This window comes from Ascaphus truei, chromosome 4 (genome assembly GCF_040206685.1).
Source record: "Ascaphus truei isolate aAscTru1 chromosome 4, aAscTru1.hap1, whole genome shotgun sequence".
In the NCBI taxonomy this organism is placed as follows: domain Eukaryota; kingdom Metazoa; phylum Chordata; class Amphibia; order Anura; family Ascaphidae; genus Ascaphus; species Ascaphus truei.
The window spans coordinates 378,937,618-378,957,387 of record NC_134486.1 but is presented as its reverse complement, the minus strand read 5'-3'; the positions used below and the strand labels follow the sequence as shown (position 1 = coordinate 378,957,387).

The window sequence follows — 19,770 nt, the reverse complement described above, 5'->3', positions numbered from 1 at the left end:
TCCCCCTTGGTCCTACTGCTCACCAGAAATTGCTACAGTTCCCAGCGGTGAAGCATTCATTACTTTAGCAGATAGTCCCAACTATCAAAATCAAGGCAGCCCGGGGGACATTTCCCCCCTGCCACCCAGATAAGCCTGTCTCTGTGTACATTAATAAGAAATGATCATAGGAAAATATGTGCAGTCAGTGTTTCCTTCTTAAAATGTATATATTAAAAGAAACAAGGACTTAATTAGTGTACTGAGCAAAATATCAGTGTGTCACTGAGTTTTAGTAACAGGTGAAGGTTATTGTTTTTCTTTTTTTAGATCTGAGTTATTTAAAGATAATCAGCTAGGCAATCCCATCTATAGAACATAATGTCATTTTATACAGGAGAAAACTCTAGTTATAGGGTGATGTGCTCTACCACACAAAAGTAACCTTGAAAAAAAAAAAATATATATATATATATATATGTAAAACACACAAAAAAGTATGTTGCTCAACACAAATATATGTGGTTAACTCAGGTCCTCAAATAATACTAACTCATTGGGTAAAATAAAATACTAATCCCAAAATAAGTCAGTTTGAAGTAAATATTAAAGAAAGGACCTGATGGTGCTGGGGGATAAGTATAAATATAAAACACACAATTGAAAAGGACAAAGACAATCCCCTAAATAGCACTCTAAATTACACCACCAAAAATATATTAAAAAGAAAGATATAGCTCTAAAGAACCAGATGCTCCGCCAAGATAGACAAATGAACAAGATTTTATTGAGAATACAGCAAGACACACTAACTTAAAAACATAGATATACTAGTGACAGCCAAAAATAATGTATATGGTAAACCACTTGTTTACCACTCCGGGAAGAAGCCCACCGACGGGTGAAACGCGTTGAGTGTTTACTACAGACAGCCCTCATGTGATTTCTTTATGGTGTGACTTTATTATGACCTGATGCAGCACTATGGACTTTTTTCATTTCGTTATGAGCAAGCATTGGAACACTGCCATCATTACTACCATGGACTGATGCCTCTTGCAACTGAGCTACAGCTGAGTATTATCTCTCCCTGCTGTCTTGGCACTATTTGTCCTTGCAGTGCTTTGCACTGCGGTGTATTCTATATATACTGCCTCTGTTTGCTCTTGTGCCTATTATAGTTACCATGTGTTTTTTTCTGCTGCATCAGTATTCATTTGTTATTTATTTTTTGGGATTACTGTTCAGGGTATGAGTTCATTATATTTTTCTCCCCTGTGTGTCTCTCCCTGGGCTGGTTATTGAATACATACTTTTCCCCATGCCGTGTTTTACATCTTATATCTTGTAAAGAGGCAGGTATGCCAGTAGGGATATATAGATATGCATTTTCTTTAATTTTAGTTTCATTAAGCTTTTTGATATCTTTATTTATATACCTATATATATTTATTGTCATTTAGATACATTTCAGCTTTTTGTTCTGCATTCAGTATTTCTTTATTAGTAGTCACCTTCCATATACATTATTTTTGGCTGTCACTAGTATATCTATGTTTTTAAGTTAGTGTGTCTTGCTGTATTCTCAATAAAATCTTGTTCATTTGTCTATCTCGGCAGAGCATCTGGTTCTTTAGAGCTATATCTTTCTTTTTAATATATTTTTGGTGGTGTAATTTAGAGTGCTATTTAGGGGATTGTCTTTGTCCTTTTCAATTGTGTGTTTTATATATATATGTGTGTGTATTGTTAAAGTATGTTGACTCGGGCTACTTTTTTTCATTTTCACAATACACTAGTCTATGCATTCCACACTCAGCCCATGGAAGATAGTCATACTGTATAGTCTTGACCTGGGCTGGGCTACTTGGGGGAAATATAATCCCAATAGTACGACTTGGTGTTATTAACAGAAACCACCTTGAGGCTCTGGGTTGTCTCTGTAAAGATAAAATAGACATCATCAAATGCATGACATATTTCATTATGTGATAGCTATTAATCCTCTACCACTGTTTGATATTTAACACTTTAAATAGAATTACACATATTTGGGCTATGTTTACTTAGTGGTGCTGTTCCACAAGGCACCTTCAACAAGACAAGTTCCAGTGTTAGAAGAGACCTTATGGCACATTCACGCTGGAAGGTGTCTTGGTAAATGGTAAATATGGACCATTATCTGTTAATTTAAGTTCTGCCATATAATACGAGTGCATGGCGTTGTCATAGAATAAAGGTATCAGCCAAAGTTGTTGGACAAATTGTAAACCATAAAGTGTCCATTTAAATCTTTTCAGTACACAGGACAAAAAAAGTGTATACAGTACATGTAAGAAAATAATTAACAAAATTCACTTTTAATTCTTCAAGAATTCAATGGGTTAAAAGTTAATATTTTAAAGTTATTTTCAATATCTACTACATAAGAGCCATTTCTCATGATGTTCACTTAGCATAGATAATCCCCCAAAAAGTGTTCAAACATTAACTAATTAGAGCTTAAGAACAACTAATTTTATATAATAGTACTTTATTCCTTACAAAAAAACTGTAATTATTATTCAGCAATTGTTACAAAACCATAACAAATATTCAGTTGAGCTCACTGCTTTAAAACAATTTGGTCTCTGTCAGAATGTATTGTGTTTAAAACGTATGCTAAACATTCTCTAGACCTATCTCCTCACTGTGTTGTAACTCCATGTACACCCTGTTTTGGGAAAGTGCACTTTGGGGATCATTCACTAATAGAAGGTGGGTATCCTAACATAAATAACGTTGGGCAAATTATAATTGGCAAAAGTAATGCATCATCCCATCAATGGCAACCCTAGCTGTAACAATGCAGTGGCAACCCTTGCCCTTGTTAATACATCAGTTACCCATATTGTAAGCATTATCATCATTCATTTATTTTGTGTAAGAGACAAGTTAATGTTCTGCTTATTGTTATCATTTAGCAACTTCAATAAGTGCTTAATAAATGTAAATCCATTTGACACTGTTCTGTGTCCAGTTGCCTATTGGCTGTCATAGTGCTAAGAACACCATGGTGGAATGATAAAGTGTTACTGACTACTCTAAAGGATTATTTGATTGTAGTGGTTAATTATGTCTGAATAAAAGTTGATAATACATGAATTGGTTGCAGGCAGCAGAATCGTTGGAAGTTGAATCTGTCAAGCTTAAAAAAAGTACCCAAGTTTGCCTTCTCACAGCAGGTAGTACTGTACATAAGCATGCAACATACAGTAAAAATCAGCTCATCTGTTATTCTCGGCATCAGACATGACAAAATAAGAATACAACTGATTTGTCTTTCAAGAAGTTATTTTTAATATAAGAGACATGTTCTTTATATACACAACCACGAAGTAGACAATTCTACATAAATAATGTATTATATATGGTGCATTTACTGTATGTAGAACACAATCCTAGTAGATCAGGTAAACTGACCAGTAGACCAGCAGTAGTATTAAAGAGGCAATCCAAGCACGTGATTTTGTTGACATTTTATTTTTAACATAGGATTGAAGCAGGGGGTCTCCGGAGCTGAACCCCATTAATTTCAGCTCCGGGAACCCCGTGCTTCCATAGACCCTTCTGTAGGGGGTGCAGGTAAGGCAGGCAGGGTTCATGTAATGGTGGAGTTTCAAAGCTCCCGCGCCCTGCATGCCAATATTAAGCTACAGTATGTTCCCATCCGGTTCTGCTTCCTATTGGATCACGTGACGCGGGAGCTTTAAACTTTGCAGAGATACTTGCCTCCAAAGGGGGTTGCCGGTATCTCTGGAAGCTGGGGGTCGCAGGAGCAGAAATTAATGGGTTAAGCTTCGGAGGTTAATGGGGTTAATCTCCTGCTTCAATCCTATGTTAAAAATAATGGCATGAATTGCTCCTTTAACAGAGTTGAATGTTAAAATGCTATATTTTGTACTAAACACCACGACACATTAAGAAAAGTATATTACATTCTTTTAAATAGACACACGGTTACATGTTAATGGTGATACACAACCAATGGGCTGCAATACATGTTGCTTGCCAGTGATCTACACCTGCCTTATTAAGCCTTTTGACTCAGTGGATGCTTTTTCGTTATATGATGCAGCAATTAATGCAACCAATCAAAAAGCAGCCAGGTCAGGAAAGGCCAGGAAACAAAACTGTTTGGTTCTAGTCGTTTGATTTTTGTATGGAACTTTGTGTACTTCTCTATGGATTTTATATATGAGGAGTAGATATCACCTATTAACATATAGAATCATTAGAAATTGAGTAACCTTTTTTTCTCATCGTCCTGTCATATGTTTTATACACTGTTGGATATTCTGTCTTTTAGAAGAAAAAAAAAAAAAGACCCTGTTTCTTCATTTTTTTTCCTGTCAGACACGGCGATAAAGCCATTTGATTAAAGCCACATTGAACTGGCACTCTGTCTTGAACGGAGATCTTTGATAAACACCAGTGACTTAACTCATTCCTCTTTCTAATATTTATGCATATTCTGCCAAATGTTTCTCTCTCTGGCACACAATACTGTCTCAATTGAGGACTGTATTTACTAAGCAGTGCTAAGCCATAAGTAACCTTCTGGTGCCAGAAGACACCGCTTTGTAAATACTGTAGGGCATGCAATATGTGGCTTATTCTATATAGCGTGCAGTGGCCAATCACACTGCAGTGCTTTGGCTACTGCAGGGCTTATTTAATAATACCCTAACTCAGGGGTTCTAAACTCCAGTCCTCGAGACCCCCCCCAACTGGTCAGGTTTTCAGGATATCCCTGCTTCAACACAGGAGGCTCAATCAGTCCCTGCTTCAGCACAGGTAGCTCAATCAGTGGCTCAGTATGATTGAGCCACCTGTGCTAAAGCAGTGATACCCTGAAAACCTGACATATTGGGGGGGTAGAGGGGGTGGGGGTTATTGAGGACAAGTTAAGAACGTCTGCCCTACAATATGTGTTTACAAATAACTATCATAACTGATATATATATATATATATATATATAGAAGAAAGAAAAAAGGGTGCAATCCTGTATAGCAATAAAAAACAGGAAAATGTATTAATTAAGCAAGGAAGGCTAGATGACTGAACAGATTAAAACAAACACAATGATGCCAATAGACACAATAAACACAATATGTGACAATAAAAAACAAGAGTACTCTTGAAAATAAAAAAGAAGGGAAATGTGACCAAAAAATGTCCAATAGCGCAAATGTAGGAGGCAGTGTGATGTGGGAGGAATTGTCACTCGATAGGTAGCAAATGACTGGAGCAACAAATGGGGAGAAGTAATTGAACCGTCAGATGATAGATTGCGGATGCAAACGTGGAAAAATCAGGCTGATATTGACCTCTAAAGATGGAGATGGGGGGTAAGCAAATAGCATAGGTAAGGTATTAAGGAATGGTCTCACCAAAGGATGTAACCGCGATGACCACAGGGGTCTCCGCGTCCCTCCGTCAGCACACCAACGAAATCACGCTGGAAATTAACATGTGATGCTGATCCGGGTAACACTGGAGACGCTGTTCCACTTCCACTTCCTGGATTACCCCCTCACACAAGACAGCTGTATTCGTTCAAGTTGAATATTCACTCGTGTCTCTGCTTGATGTCAGACTCAGCCAGACAGACAGACAAATACAGCCTTCCACTTTGTTCCGCCAATATAACTGAAATAGTTGCTTTCACATGCGAATAGGCACTCCTCTCACAGTCAGCTGTCGGACATTAATGAGGCAAACCTACGCGTTTCGTCAGCTGTTGCGCCGACTTCTTCACCCTTGAAGAAGTCGGAGCAACAGCTGACGAAACGCGTATGTTCGCGTCATCAATGTCCGACATCTGACTGAGAGGAGTGCCTATTCGCGTGTGAGGAGTGAGAGCAACTATTTCAGTTATATTGGCGGAACAAAGTGGAAGGCTGCATTTGTCTGTCTGTCTGGCTGAGTCTGACATCAAGCAGAGACACGAGTGAATATTCAACTTGAACGAATACAGCTGTCTTGTGTGAGGGGGTAATCCAGGAAGTGGAAGTTGAATAGCGTCTCCAGTGTTGCCCGGATCAGCATCACATGTTCATCTCCAGCGTGATTTCGCTGGTGTGCTGACGGAGGGACGCGGAGACCCCTGTGGTCATCGCGGTTACATCCTTTGGTGAGACCATTCCTTAATCCCTTGCCTATGCTATTTGCTTACCCCCCATCTCCATCTTTAGAGGTCATTATCAGCCTGATTTTTCCACGTTTGCATCCGCAATCTATCATCTGACGGATCAATTACTTCTCCCCATTTGTTGCTCCAGTCATTTGCTACCTATCGAGTGACAATTCCTCCCACATCACACTGCCTCCTACATTTGCACTATTGGACATTTTTTGGTCACATTTCCCTTCTTTTTTATTTTCAAGAGTACTCTTGTTTTTTATTGTCATATATTGTGTTTATTGTATTTATTGGCATCATTGTGTTTGTCTTAATCTGTTCAGTCACCTAGCCTTCCTTGCTTAATTAATAAATGTTCCTGTTTTTTATTGCTATACAGGATTTCGCCCTTTTTTCTTCCATTTAATCAGGATAGGCATATCCTTATTAGGGCTGCATCCTGCTAGCTCATTTCACCTGGGTCAGTACATTTATTAGTCACCCATTTACTCACTTATAATATTTTATTTGTGTTAGTCCTAACGCTGATTTCTTTCTGTTATATATAGATATAGATATATATACATTTGTATATGTCTCTTCTCTTCTAGATACAGAGCTAAACCAAATGGAAGACATCTTTGGACTTAATGGACAAATAGAGCACAAACTTGCATTCCTCAAAATGAATGTGCCAAACGATATAAAGCTCGTCCTGATTGGCCATTCCATTGGTTGTTACATAATACTGGAAATGATGAAGCGCTCCGTAAGTCTGAAGGTATGTGCTTTTATTTCTCAGAATATAGAACACCCAAGCATGCTGATGTGAGGACAAATGCATACAGATAAAGCACTATAAACACAAACCATATTTAGAACTGTTGCATCAACAAAACTGTGGGACCTGTGCATCATGCTCCCAGTTTTCCATGTCTTGGGGAGCGCAGGTATTTATCAAAATACAAAAGAACACACAATAGTGCAATATTTTTGTGGCAGTGAATGTACTCGGTCTTTGAATCCACAGGGGATATACTCACATATTCCCCTTCCTTTTATGCATATCCTATGTCAGTGATAAAGGTGTAGCATTCTGTACTCCTGGACGTCTTGGTGTTGGGTGACCTTCGGGAATAAGGTTAAAGACCAATAGTGCAGACTGGTATTGGTGTTCTCGACCATGTTATTTGATGAATACGACCCCATTTTTTAAAAATAAATCAGGGCTACGATAATTATTTTTTAACAAATGGAGTCTTTATTTAAATACTTTATTTACAAAGTATTTGCAAATCTTATTTCCGTTAAGAGGTACCTACAGAGTTTCTATCAGCTCAACTACAAGGAGAATTGCAAATGCTACATTGACTTGGCGAATTCTGCTCTTCTTTGAAAGAATTCAGCTCCTGGCTTGTCTTCCGAGACTCATTAGATCTATGTAGCCATGCCACCTATGGCTACTAATCTGCCCTACTCCTGGCAGTAAGCCCTGGTAAAGCAGGCCTGCCAGTAGTCAATATGGGTTTTCCCCACTCACAGGTGCTGCACTTGAGTGACGGGGAGGTGGTGACGTCAGGCCTGAGCATGTCCAATCATGGGACAGACCTGATGCCCTCTTCCTAGCTTTACTTAAGGGGGTTGCTGCCCCCAATTTAGCAGTGCCTCTAACCCCTTGAGAGAGGCAGGTCACACAGCCAAGAGCCTGACTATTGGACATTCTCTGGTCCTTTTCCCCTCGGGGGAGAGTGAGTGTGTGCCATGCCTCTGCTATAGGGGCAGGGAAGAGCTGGGACTGCTGCGAGTGCCCTTGGCCTGTAGTGAAGGTCCACGGACCATCCTTCAGTGGGTAGCTGAGAGTGGGACTGCATTGGGCAGAAGATTGCTGTGTAGTGCTGTTGGTGTACAGACAATAAACCGGTCCTGTTATTATACCTCGGCCCGGTGTGTGATCTTACTGGTGGGAGAGGTTATCGGTTCTACCGTGGGAGATCATCTTCAGTTTCCTGGAGCCTACGGCAGATGGAGGCGCTGCACTGCTAAAGAGATATGTGGGGTATGAACCCCAGAAGCCTAGTCCTGTGTCCCCACTACCACCGGCGTACGACTCAGCCCTCCTCTTACCAGCAGGTATCATGCACCACACGACCAGTAATGGCCAAATCTCCCATAGGGTGGGGGAAACACCGTTACATCTATATAAAAAATATATAAATAGAAAATATTTACTGTTGTCTGTAAAACATGCAGGATCGAGTTGGAAACCGATGGGGGAATATTGTTATCAAATCAGAACTACAGCTATAAGGAGATAACAAAACATGTTGGTGTTTTGGTTTCCGAAGTCTTAGTGTTCAGGGGAACAAATTCTGCAGAAACAAAGGAAAATAATAATGTTTGTGGTTTTCTCAATTACATTGCGTGATCTTGGACTTTATAATATAATAATAATAAGACAAACACACAATAACATGATTATTACAAAGTAAATTCATGATCTCATTACTAAAGGAGACCTAGAAAAATCTGTATTTCACAAGAAATGTAGTGATCTCAACAAATACCTTGCATACAAAATGTGTCCAATATATAATCTCTTCTTGTTCCGAGTAACGTTTAGTCAATTTTTTTTATTCAACTCTAAATTGTTTGGTAATAGTTTTACACCTAGCTCGTAAGTATAACTCATTTGTTACAGTATTGAAACGAAAACTTGAAGAAAGTATTTGTGAGACTACACAGTTCTTGTGTGGTTGAAGCATGCAAAACATGGTTTATTTTAGTCTAGTTTGACAATAGATAATATTTCATCTAACCAGAGTGTTGTGCAACCTCTTTATTACTGCCAATAAAAGTTAACTGCTATGTTGGATAACATATGAAGTGTAATAATCAGAAACGTGTGTTCCCATCTCTTTTTTATGTTTGCTGCAATATTTATTCCGCATAACATTTTGAACAGATATCTGTATTATAGTAGCTGAGTAATGTTTTTCTGCCTTGTCTGGCACGCTGCTGTTTTGAGTGACATTGCAGTGTGCCATACAGTACATCCAGGCCATACAATCTTTTGTCAGTCAAAAATAAACTTGAATAATAGCCTGAATTTGAAAAGCGCTGCCTTCAGGTATTAATTTCATTTTTATACGTTTTTAATAATGTATTGCTATTTATATTGTGGCAAACTGCTCCCTTTATGTAGCGCTGCCGCTTGCCCAGGCTCTTCCTGACACAGACTTCTAGGGTTTGTTTTGCATAAAAGGGGGACAAACACGTGTATACACACAAGGGGCACTTAGCCCTCAACCTTCAACTGTTTATTCTTCCATTAGTAACACTACACATTTTTAAACACTGTCACTTTAAGAACAAAATAAACTAATAAAAATAACATCTACTCCTGTCAGGAGTCTAACTCACATGCATATCCCTATCTGAAATATTGGCTGGCTAAGCCAGTTACCAACTTAAAAATAACACACAGATAGAATAACATTGCGTCCTTAACTGTGAGGTGGGGACAGCATCCCATTAGATCCTCAGATGCTGCAGTATGTGAAGGGGGCGTCCTCCCTGAACTGCATGCAGGGGAGCTGTGTTACCCCCAGCCACCAGGCTCTAGGTGAGAGAGTGAAAAAGCAACCCTCTCTTCCCTAAATACCTGTTCTAGTAATTAGGAGAGCAGGTGTGGGAAAAAACAGAACCACTAATCTCCTGCCTAGAGTTTCTCTCCCACAGTCTCAGCAACTGTGAAACTGTGGAATGGATCACTCCCATACTAAGTCTACACTTTCTTCTATAAATTAGACAGAAAGCTGCTCATTATCCTGCGACTATGTCACAATATGTAAATGGCAGTTGATGAACTTTGTTGTCTAAAGCCTGTGTGTATTTCTTCTAGATCTTTTGTCTGAAATTAGCATTTTTTTACTGACTTATTTTATTATTATTACCCTTTTTGTTTTCCTGCTTATTTTTAGATTCATAGCATGATCAAGTTCTAATTACTCTGTCCCGTGTTCCGCATTCTTTGAATTAAAAGAACCTTGCTCTGTAGCCATGGATCAGTATTGTTATAAACTCAATTGTGCTCAGTTCATAAATAATAGTTGGCCTGAAAACCTTGAGTTACTCTATAAAATACCATCTGTTTCTACACATATTACAACTCTGTGTCAACCAACGCATGATCAAAGTAAGTGGAATCTCCATTCACAAAAGGGAGGAGAAGTGGCTGTGGAAGTTATGAATGTATTGAAAATACATCTCTGAATTTTGTTTTGAGTTCCCTTGTCACCAAGCAGACTCCATCACCTACATCAGGGGTTCTCAACTCCAGTCCACAAGACCCTCCCAAACAGGTCAGCTTTTCAGGATATTTCTGCTTCAGCACAGGTGGCCCAGTCATTCTGGCAGAGTCACTGATTGAGTCATCTGTGCTGAAGCAGGGATATCCTGAAAACCTGACCTGTTGGGGGGGGGGGGGGGTCTTGAGGACTGGAGTTAAGGACCCCTGACCTACATGATGTGCAGGATGGAGTCACTTGTTGCAGTCGTGGAATGTCTGACATTGAGACAAATGCGAAGACAAAGAATGAGATGAAGAGATGAGTGGTAATCAGCAACAACAAAAAAATGGGTATTTTATAAAGTAACTCAAATTTAATGGTATTAGGACTACAATTATTATAGATTATGCGCTATTAAATTTAGTTCACTTTATATCACTTTATATTATGGCTAAAATAAATGATTGTTTTAATTAAGAATATATTTCCTGAGCTCTTTTGAGCTTGGACCAGCCTTACTGTCTAGCACAGTGGTTTTCAACCTTTTTTTGGTTAAGGAACACTAAGTGAAATTCTGAGGAACCCCCGACCATGTCTAATAGCAACTCTGTGATCAGGTGCATTGCACATTCTTCTGTATATGATACAGTGATCAAATAACCAGACAATTTGCAGGGAACGCTTTAGGGATGCCCGGGGAACCCAAGAGTTCCTAGGAACCCTGGTTGACAAATACTGCTCTAGCACATGGGTGCGCAAAGTTTTGGAGCTGCGCCCCCCTTGTGCGAGAGCCCAGTGCTCGCGCCCCCCCCCTTCTTTTGTCCCATCGTCAAATGACGCCGCGGTTATTATGATGGCACATCACGTGACCCCACAGCATCATTTGACACGCGTTAACATGGCGACGCCTACATCACATGATTCCGCGTTTCCATAGCGATGCATCCAGAAGACCACAGAATCCCGATAAGTTGAGGTTGCAGAGGCCTTACGCGGACCCCCGGCATTTAACTTAAATGCCTCGGGGAAGAATGCGGGGCCGCTGCAACCGCCGCGCCCCCCAACAAAATCCCGCGCCCCCCGTTGGGGGGTGCGCCCACCAGTTTGCGCACCCCTGCTCTGGCATATAGTGCAATATATGAAGGGTGATCTACCTTTGCATGGAATATAGTTTGCAGACCTCAAGTTCATTGACCAATTGCAGCTGTGTGTTGCTTCACTGTTGCACTGAGGGCTACTGTATCTATTGGTTTTTTTTTATCCTCCGAGTTCCTGATTTGGATTGCTGTGTTTTCCGAGAATAGAGAGCTGAGACACAAATTAGGGAATTGGGGAGTCATTTTGGTTGGGCGAGTAGAATACAATTAGAACCTTTTTATATTGGTTATTGTGGCTGGGACAAGACGTCATACAGTAAGCTTATATTGTTTTAAAGAAATCACCCTCAAGTCTGAATGGCTCATGTGGTATTATTCTCTGAGAAATAATTCCCCTTCTTTTTATGACTAGTACCAATTACCACACTAACCACACAATTGGAAGGCATGTTCAACTCTAAATAATTTACACTGGTCCCTAGCAACCACCATTATTACTTTGCAACTCGTTTGCACATGAAGCACAAACTCTAGCCTGGAAGTCTTTAAAGACGCAGTGTATGATATTCCATTAAATGAAATGATGTTACAAAGTTTATACGCTTCACGCGGCAAAGTCTGCTAACCAAGATTTCAAATGTGGTTTCAGATACTTTTGGAAGCTGCCCACCTCTAGCTGCATTATTTAAATGTGTATTCAGTACAGTAGCATCTCGGTTATCCGACCTAAACGGAACCAATACCGTGGCGGATAACCGTAAATGACGGACAATACGGAAAGTATTATCCCCCCTCCCCTTTTCGCTTACAGAAGAAGAGAACTGCAGACCACAGGAGCGGCACAGGAGGAAGACAGCTGGCGGCCGGAGAAGAGGACCATGTCAGCGGAGGAATGGAGTTAAGACAGTGGCCGGTGGAGGAAGCAAGCAGGAGAAGACCATCAGACCCTGTCTGCGGAGCAAGAGCAGAGAGGCATAGGAGAACGGCCGGGGAGGGGCGCACGGTAACACCAGAAGTTGACCGGTGTCTGACCTCCGGTGTTACAGCGTGCTCCTCCCCTGCCGTTCTCCTATGCCTCTCTGCTCCTGCTCCGCACACAGGGTCTGATGGTCTTCTCCTGCCTTCCACCGCCCGCTGTCTTAACTCCATTTTTCCTCTGATATGGTCCTCTTCTCCGGCCGCCAGCTGCCTTCCTCAGGTGCCGCTCCTTTATTCTGCAGTCCTCCTCCTCTTCTGACGCCGGTATGTGAGAAGAGGGGGATCACAATAAGGCGGAAGGTCAGATAACCTAAGGTCGGATATTCAGGAGTCTATTGTATATATGGTAATCCGTGGTGCATTTAAAACAGTGATGGTTGCCCTTCCAGCATTTATATGACTGTTAATTCAGTGCCGTACCATCCATTACCAACATCGTTTAACATTTGATGCTTAATGTACTACTTTAGCACCTTAACACTTTGATACGTGTGATCTTCCATCTGTGAAATAAATCGTTTTTTAGTTCACCCTCTTTTACTGGCATTATTTTGCGGTGTGGGGCTTTTGGGCTGTTTGACAATTTTTTCTCTGCCTACTTTAGCCCCTTAGTAAGAGTAAAGGCTATATTTACTAAGTGGTGCTACTTTATAAGACACCGCCAAGACCCAGATGACACCTTACGACCCATTTACTTGAATGGACCATGGGCTGTCTTCCAGGGCTGGAAGGTGTTTTATTTTGTTAGTAAATGTGGCCTTTATGGTCTACAGTATGTTACACAGCAATTTTGCAGCAAAAATTGAATCAGAGATGCATATTTATCTTGCATCAATGTATCAGGTATTTTGGTGGGTGTGTATCAGCTTATAGTTTGTGGAGTGTCAATAGCGAGACTTAGGGAGGCAGTGAAACGCATATAATAAAATGTATCGAATTCTATGGCTGCCATCATCATTTCCTTACTTAACATTTGCATTCAACATCTGAGCTGCTCTTCGTTACACTAAACACCCCTGGCTAACAATGCAAGAAACCAGCGCAACACATATGTTCTCTCTTATGCAGCTGCAAGCAGAATGATTACACAAAATGCATTGTTTTTCATTTATACGTAGCTACCTCAGTCTTCTCTACATTTTCTTCCATATCTGCCTCTATTTCTAGTTACCCTTTGGTATAAATGCACCTTTTGTTCAGATCCATCTAGACTCCATGTGCCTAACATCACAGCTACACATGGCCGCAGTACCACAGCTAAACATGGCTGCAGTACCACAGCTTAACCACTTCTGCATCACCTCAGCTTTAGGAACATTAAGCCACACTATAACTACAGTACAGTATATGGCTCCCGCCCCACTCTTCACCTGACTGTTATGTTGTGTTGTATACCATGTAATGGCCTCCTCTTTTAAGCATACCTGTTGGGTACACGTGGGAATATTTCAAAGGGAGGCTGGCAGAGAGATATTTCATTATAGTCTGGGCTAAACCATTGCCAAAAACAGAAGTCTGTTGGGAGGAACGGAAGACAACATAAACTTGAAAGTCTCCAGGGCAGTCTGGGAATTGAGCTCATTATGCTTATTATTATTTAATTCTTTATGCTGTCACTTTCCAAGAATATCTGAATACATTTGTTTTTTTTGGGAGGGTATAGAATAGCTGCTAGCCACCACCAAAAACACATTATTGCCTAACATTAAAATATTCTGTTTTAAAGGTGTTCTAACCTACAGTACCATTAATCGTCTTTTCTCCAGGACCAACACAAGCATCTAGAACTACATTATTCTGTTAAGTAATTTACAATATATTACACTGATTAGGGTGTTGTAATAATAATACACTTTATTTCATATAGAGCTTTTCTCCTAATGAACTCTAAGCGCTTCACAATTACAGTATAGCGGGCGGGACGCAGCCCATAGGGTTATTACAGGCACAGCCCCTGCCCAGATGAGTTTACAATCTGTGTTTGGTGCCTGAGGCACAGGGAGACTTTCCCAAGGTCACAAGGAGTCACACCTAGCTCACAGGGGATATCAGCTCCTGTAAAGCGATCTTTCCGTCCTAGTTGAACCGGTCTGTGCAATGTTTGCAGCAATGTGGAATCGAGAAGACGAGAGTCCCCTGATGTCATCAGCACTCGCCGGAGCATCGCCACGTGGAGCCAGCATTTCCTGGTGTGGAGGGATTCCACATTGCTGCAAACATTGCATAGTCCGGTTCAACTAGGACGGAAAGATCGCTTTACAGGAGCTGATATCCCCTGTGGAGTGGGACCCTGGATGCTGTATCTGGCTGAGGAACTACTTTCAGACGATCAGTGTGGGAGATGCAGTGTGTGGTAACATGTCCATAACATGTCCTGCTATTTTACTATTACCTTGATGTACGTGCAATACTTATCCATTGACTGAAATGTCACTATATTCAATAATATACTATACTATGAGACTTTGCGCTGTTTCTCTTTTCTTTTTTCTTGTACTAGTTATATTTTGCTGAGCCAATCTATTGAAACAGCAGCAGCGTCTCTCAAATATCACACAGGTTTATTTATCCAACTGTTACATGCTCACAATTTTTAAAATTGGTTAACATAGACGCACTATTTATATAAGTTATATATTTTATTATTTATCACTATTTTATTAATCACTATCTGGTGCACGGTATGCATTCACTTTTTTGTCTTAATCCTTAAAACCTGACCTGTTGGGGAGTCTTGGGGACTGGAGTTGAGAACCACGGTTGTAGATTACAATTTCCAGAGGTGTATCAAATTGCTTAGTGTTATGTAGAATAGTGGGATTAAGGGTTTAGCAGCAGCGGCGGATTTCAAGATCCGTCTCCCCTAGGCACTTGCCTGTGGCGGCTTCCTCCTTGCTGCCGCCCTCCTCCTTCCGAATCGCAGGATCAAATGACACTGCTGACATCACCAACGTGGCGTCGCGTTGCCATGGCAACAAGACACTGTGTGACGTCACGTTGGGGACGTCCGCATTGTCATTTGACGCTGCGATTCAGGAGAAGGAGGGCGGCAGCAAGGAGGCGGCCGCCAGATGGACGTGCCTTCCCATCAGGTCAGGTAGGCCTGAGAGCCATCTGTATATGGGGGCGGACATTTTACCACCCCAAACTGTTGCCGTCCTAGGGCCAGGCCTAATGGAAATCCGCCACTGTTCAGGAGTTTCTCCCACTGTTGGTTTTCTATTGGGGTTAAATAAAATAATATATATGAAAAACCTCAAAGGTTTAGCAGTGTAAATAATGCTTTAACATTATTATGTTTTGTTTACTGAAAAAAAAACACTGTTAAAAATAACACCATCAATAGTAAACCTAAAAATGTATAGATCCATAGGTTAATAGAAACATCACAAAATGTGTTTTGATTTTAATTTGTATACTTTAATGCAGAAGTGCACTTATTTGTATTATTTTATAGCATTTTGTTTGTAAACTGTCGTCCCTTTGAACAATATTAAGCAGTATTAATAATATTGCATTCACCCCCCTCCACCCCCCCCCCCTCAATGTATTACCACAAGATTCCTATTGAAGAATGTATTGGGTAGCAGTTCAGTGAATATATTGTAAAGCACAAATACTTATTAAATACACTTTTTATGTCTGCTCATCTGGGATGTTTTTTTCTTTTATTCTTAATCTGCACAACAATTCTAAACAAAGGTGTTTAAGAGAGCAAAAGCAACCAATCGCGACGTTTTAAGAGAAACTGAAGGTAGCATGTGTGGGATGAAAGGTAATACTATATTATGGTGAGTTCTGACAGGAAAATGTGAGACAAGTAGGAGATTATAGGGGACAATAACTCACAAAGATACTTAACCTGGCATTGGAAGTGGAAGGTTTTGTTTAACGTTCTTAACCTTTTTAAGATGTGATGAGTAAGGTCAACGATGGCACTACAAATACTGACAAATCCTGGGTTTCGTGGCAGCTTGGGGTGAATTTGACGCAGTGTTATGGGAAGAACTGAGCTCTATTTTCATGAGATCCTTTAGTAAAAATGCAGGCACTGAGAAAAAGGGGTTTTAGATGTTGCATATTAACCCAGTCAGTGCTGAAAAGCTGGGTAATGCAGCAGGCATAAGTGTATAGGGGTCTATGTCAAAATGGATTTGAACAAAAGGTGACACTGTACAGTATGCTCATTTGCATGTCATTTCCCAGAATCCCTGGCTGCAGTGGAAGCACTGTATGCTAGGAGATAATGGTGAAAACCAGGGTTGCAGGCCTGTCTGAGACATGTGAATGTGCTCAGAAGTGATATTTTCATTTGCTATGAATATTAAGGAATGTACAGTATAACTCCATAAGAACATAAATAGGCAGTAAAATGACACCTGAATGAAACAAAGGAGGACTATGTATAAAGTTATCCTGGCTGTAAAACTGATACAAAACCAGGGGGAAAGAATGGCACCAAATGTACATATGGTATTGGGGCGGGGGGAGGGGGATGTTCCACTAGTTTTGCCCCAGTTTTACAGCTGGGAGACTTAAGTAAATAACTCCCACAATGGTAATCGTGTGATAAGTAGGTAACTCAAGTTTTTGGGAAATGCATTATATGGAAAGGGAAATGTTCATTGCAGCAGAGGTGATTCATTTTGTTTCAGACTGAATCAAATAGCCAGGCTGCACCTGAGCATCAATGCTTTATTTGTGATTCAAATACAGAGTCGGGGGGAAAAGCAGTAGTTAATTACCATATTATTTAGAAGGTTGAAGGTTCAAGTTAAACGTATTGCTTCAAGCAATGTTATTTTATACTGTGCATCAGGGAAATTGCAGGCATTTTATTATGATCTCCATTGGGGTCTATGTATCAAGGCAGCTTTTGAGAAAACCAGGGCGTTTTCACCCTGCATCTGTGTCATAGCATTTTGCTCCCTCAGCACCACCCCAGGGGTGCTCAACTCCAGTCTTCACCCCCCCCCCCCCCCCCGAATAGGTCAGGTTTTCAGGGTATCGCAGTTTTAGCACAGGTGGCTCAATCGGAGGATATCCTGAAAACCTGACCTGTTAGGGTGGGGGGGGGGGGGGGCTTGAGGACTGGAGTTAAGCACCCCTGCACTAGCTTGCACCTTGGGAAGTGTCCGTTGGAGTCGGATGGGGGTTACATGGTGTACAGATTATAATGAGATGTATGACAGTCTGCATCTCTCTGCGCCATTCATTTGCCTGTTATTTCCCCCCCCCCCCCCAAAAAAAAATCCTCCACATCTGAAGTGGCGTAAGTCTTAAAATCTGGACACGCTGTAGCTCTGCCTCCATAAAGTGAGCAGTGTGTCTAAAAACACTTTTCTTTACTTTGATGGAGATAAAGAGGCTTATTCTAGTAGCTCCGAAGTTGTCATTGCCAAACAGCACGGTTTGGCATGTTCACAAGAAGCAGAATGAAATGTGAGCTCAAAACGTATTCTCTATTGCAAAACACTTCTTCTAAACCGCTTCTAGAAAAAAGTGACACGCCACACGGTTTAACAGCCAATCTGCCTGGATTGTACTTGCTTTAGAAGCGGAATGACCAGAGGTGGTGCCAACTCCATCCCCAGCCTGACTTATGGGTTTTGCTCTCTCAGCCAAACCCACATTTCAGGCTCTGGATGTAACTTGCAATACCAATCTCGCGACTCTTGAGGTGGTGTTAAATAAAGATTAGAGTTTTAGAAGCGGTTTGCATAACGGTGTTACTAGAATATCAGTTGTCGGCAACAAATGTGAGTTTGAGGCTTTTTTGACTAACCAAACGAATAGTCAGAGCGAGAGTGAAACCGTTTCATAAAAAAGACGATTATACACGGGACATGTGGTAAGGACATATAGAATAGCAAAGCATGCCAATCCGCTTCTAAAGGTCACTTTAGAAGCGGTTTATCGCACTTCCGAACTACTAGAATAGAGCCCATAGACCTCCCTCTCCATAACATACCAGTAGGGCGAGACACCTGTGCTCTAAAGGGAGATACCTTGGACTTTTGAAAAGTATATTTAAATGACTCCCACCCCACACCTCCTAAAAATTTCCCTAAGACCAACACTAACCGGCCCTTTGTGATGATGGGTACTAGTGTCAGGCCCAACTGGATCAGAACCCACAACTTCTACTATACTGAGCAGCAGCTCTAGTGAACTATCTCAGATGCTGGATACAGTAGCTCCAATGTCACCACATACTTTAGAGCTCTACTGCTCACACCTCTAGCTAATCATACTCGTGGACACTCGCCTGGCTTCCTTTAAAAGCGGACCATCTTAGCAGAGTAAAGTATGCAGTGACAGTGGAGCTATCAAGCATCTGAGGGAGGTTTATATATATAATGCTATGGACTCTACTAAAATAGTTCTCTTTCTCCACAACCCATATATTTCAGGGTCTGGATAGAACTATCACCACCTTTACGTATGACCAAAATAACGTCAGGTTAAATCCCTGCTTTAACCTGAACGGCCTTTAGTGCATATGTGATGTTAGGGGGAACAGCTCCTTTGCATATCATTAGCCGGAAACAAAATAACCATACATTATTTAAGGAATAGCACTCGGTTAACGTCAGGTTAATTTCTTTTTATAACTATCCTGATGTTAATTTAGGTTAACGTTATTTTAAATAGGCTCACAGAGCTATGGGCATCTGACCCATTGGGAGCGATGTACCAACATAAAGAAAGTGCAAATAGAAGATTGCTGGGGCGCATTGCTCCATTTTCTGAAAGGGTTTCTTACATCTGACGCAAATCGTTGGCCAGAAATATTTACACCACCTCAGACCTGGCGTGGAGTTTGCTACATCTCATTATAATCTGTGCTTCATGTAACTCCTCCTTTTGTCACTTCCAATCACAAGGTGACACAAACGGCACCAAACTTGGAGCAAAGACCTTCATACATTGATCCAAAGAGACGTGAGATGAGAAGGATGCAATTTGCATCAGTTTTGCTCCAAAATTTGCTATGATATATCAGCCCCATGGACGCCATTATATTCTTGCTGATTTTATTTCGATATTGCAAATATAAAGTACAGATTTCAATATGCATTAAAAAAAAAATGTATACTAATAAATGCATGTACATGAGTTTTTATTCCAGAAACAAATGACACAGAATAGCTCACCAGACAAATATTCAGGGGAAAGCATTGCGGTTTGTTAAAGAGCAAACAGATGGGGTTCCCAAGAAACTAGTTTATTAAAAGTGGCAGCTCTTCCTTGCCTTAAGGT

General features: G+C 40.8%; 1 protein-coding gene across 1 annotated transcript in view; it reads left to right on the top strand.

Annotated features, from left to right (window-relative positions):
• Positions 1-19,770, top strand: part of LDAH (lipid droplet associated hydrolase) — a 268,312-nt gene that overhangs the window by 120,696 nt on the left and 127,846 nt on the right. Inside the window, exon 4 of the mRNA XM_075598447.1 lies at positions 6,755-6,924. Within this exon, the coding sequence (XP_075454562.1) occupies positions 6,755-6,924 (170 nt within the window). The remainder of the gene's footprint in view (positions 1-6,754; positions 6,925-19,770) is intronic.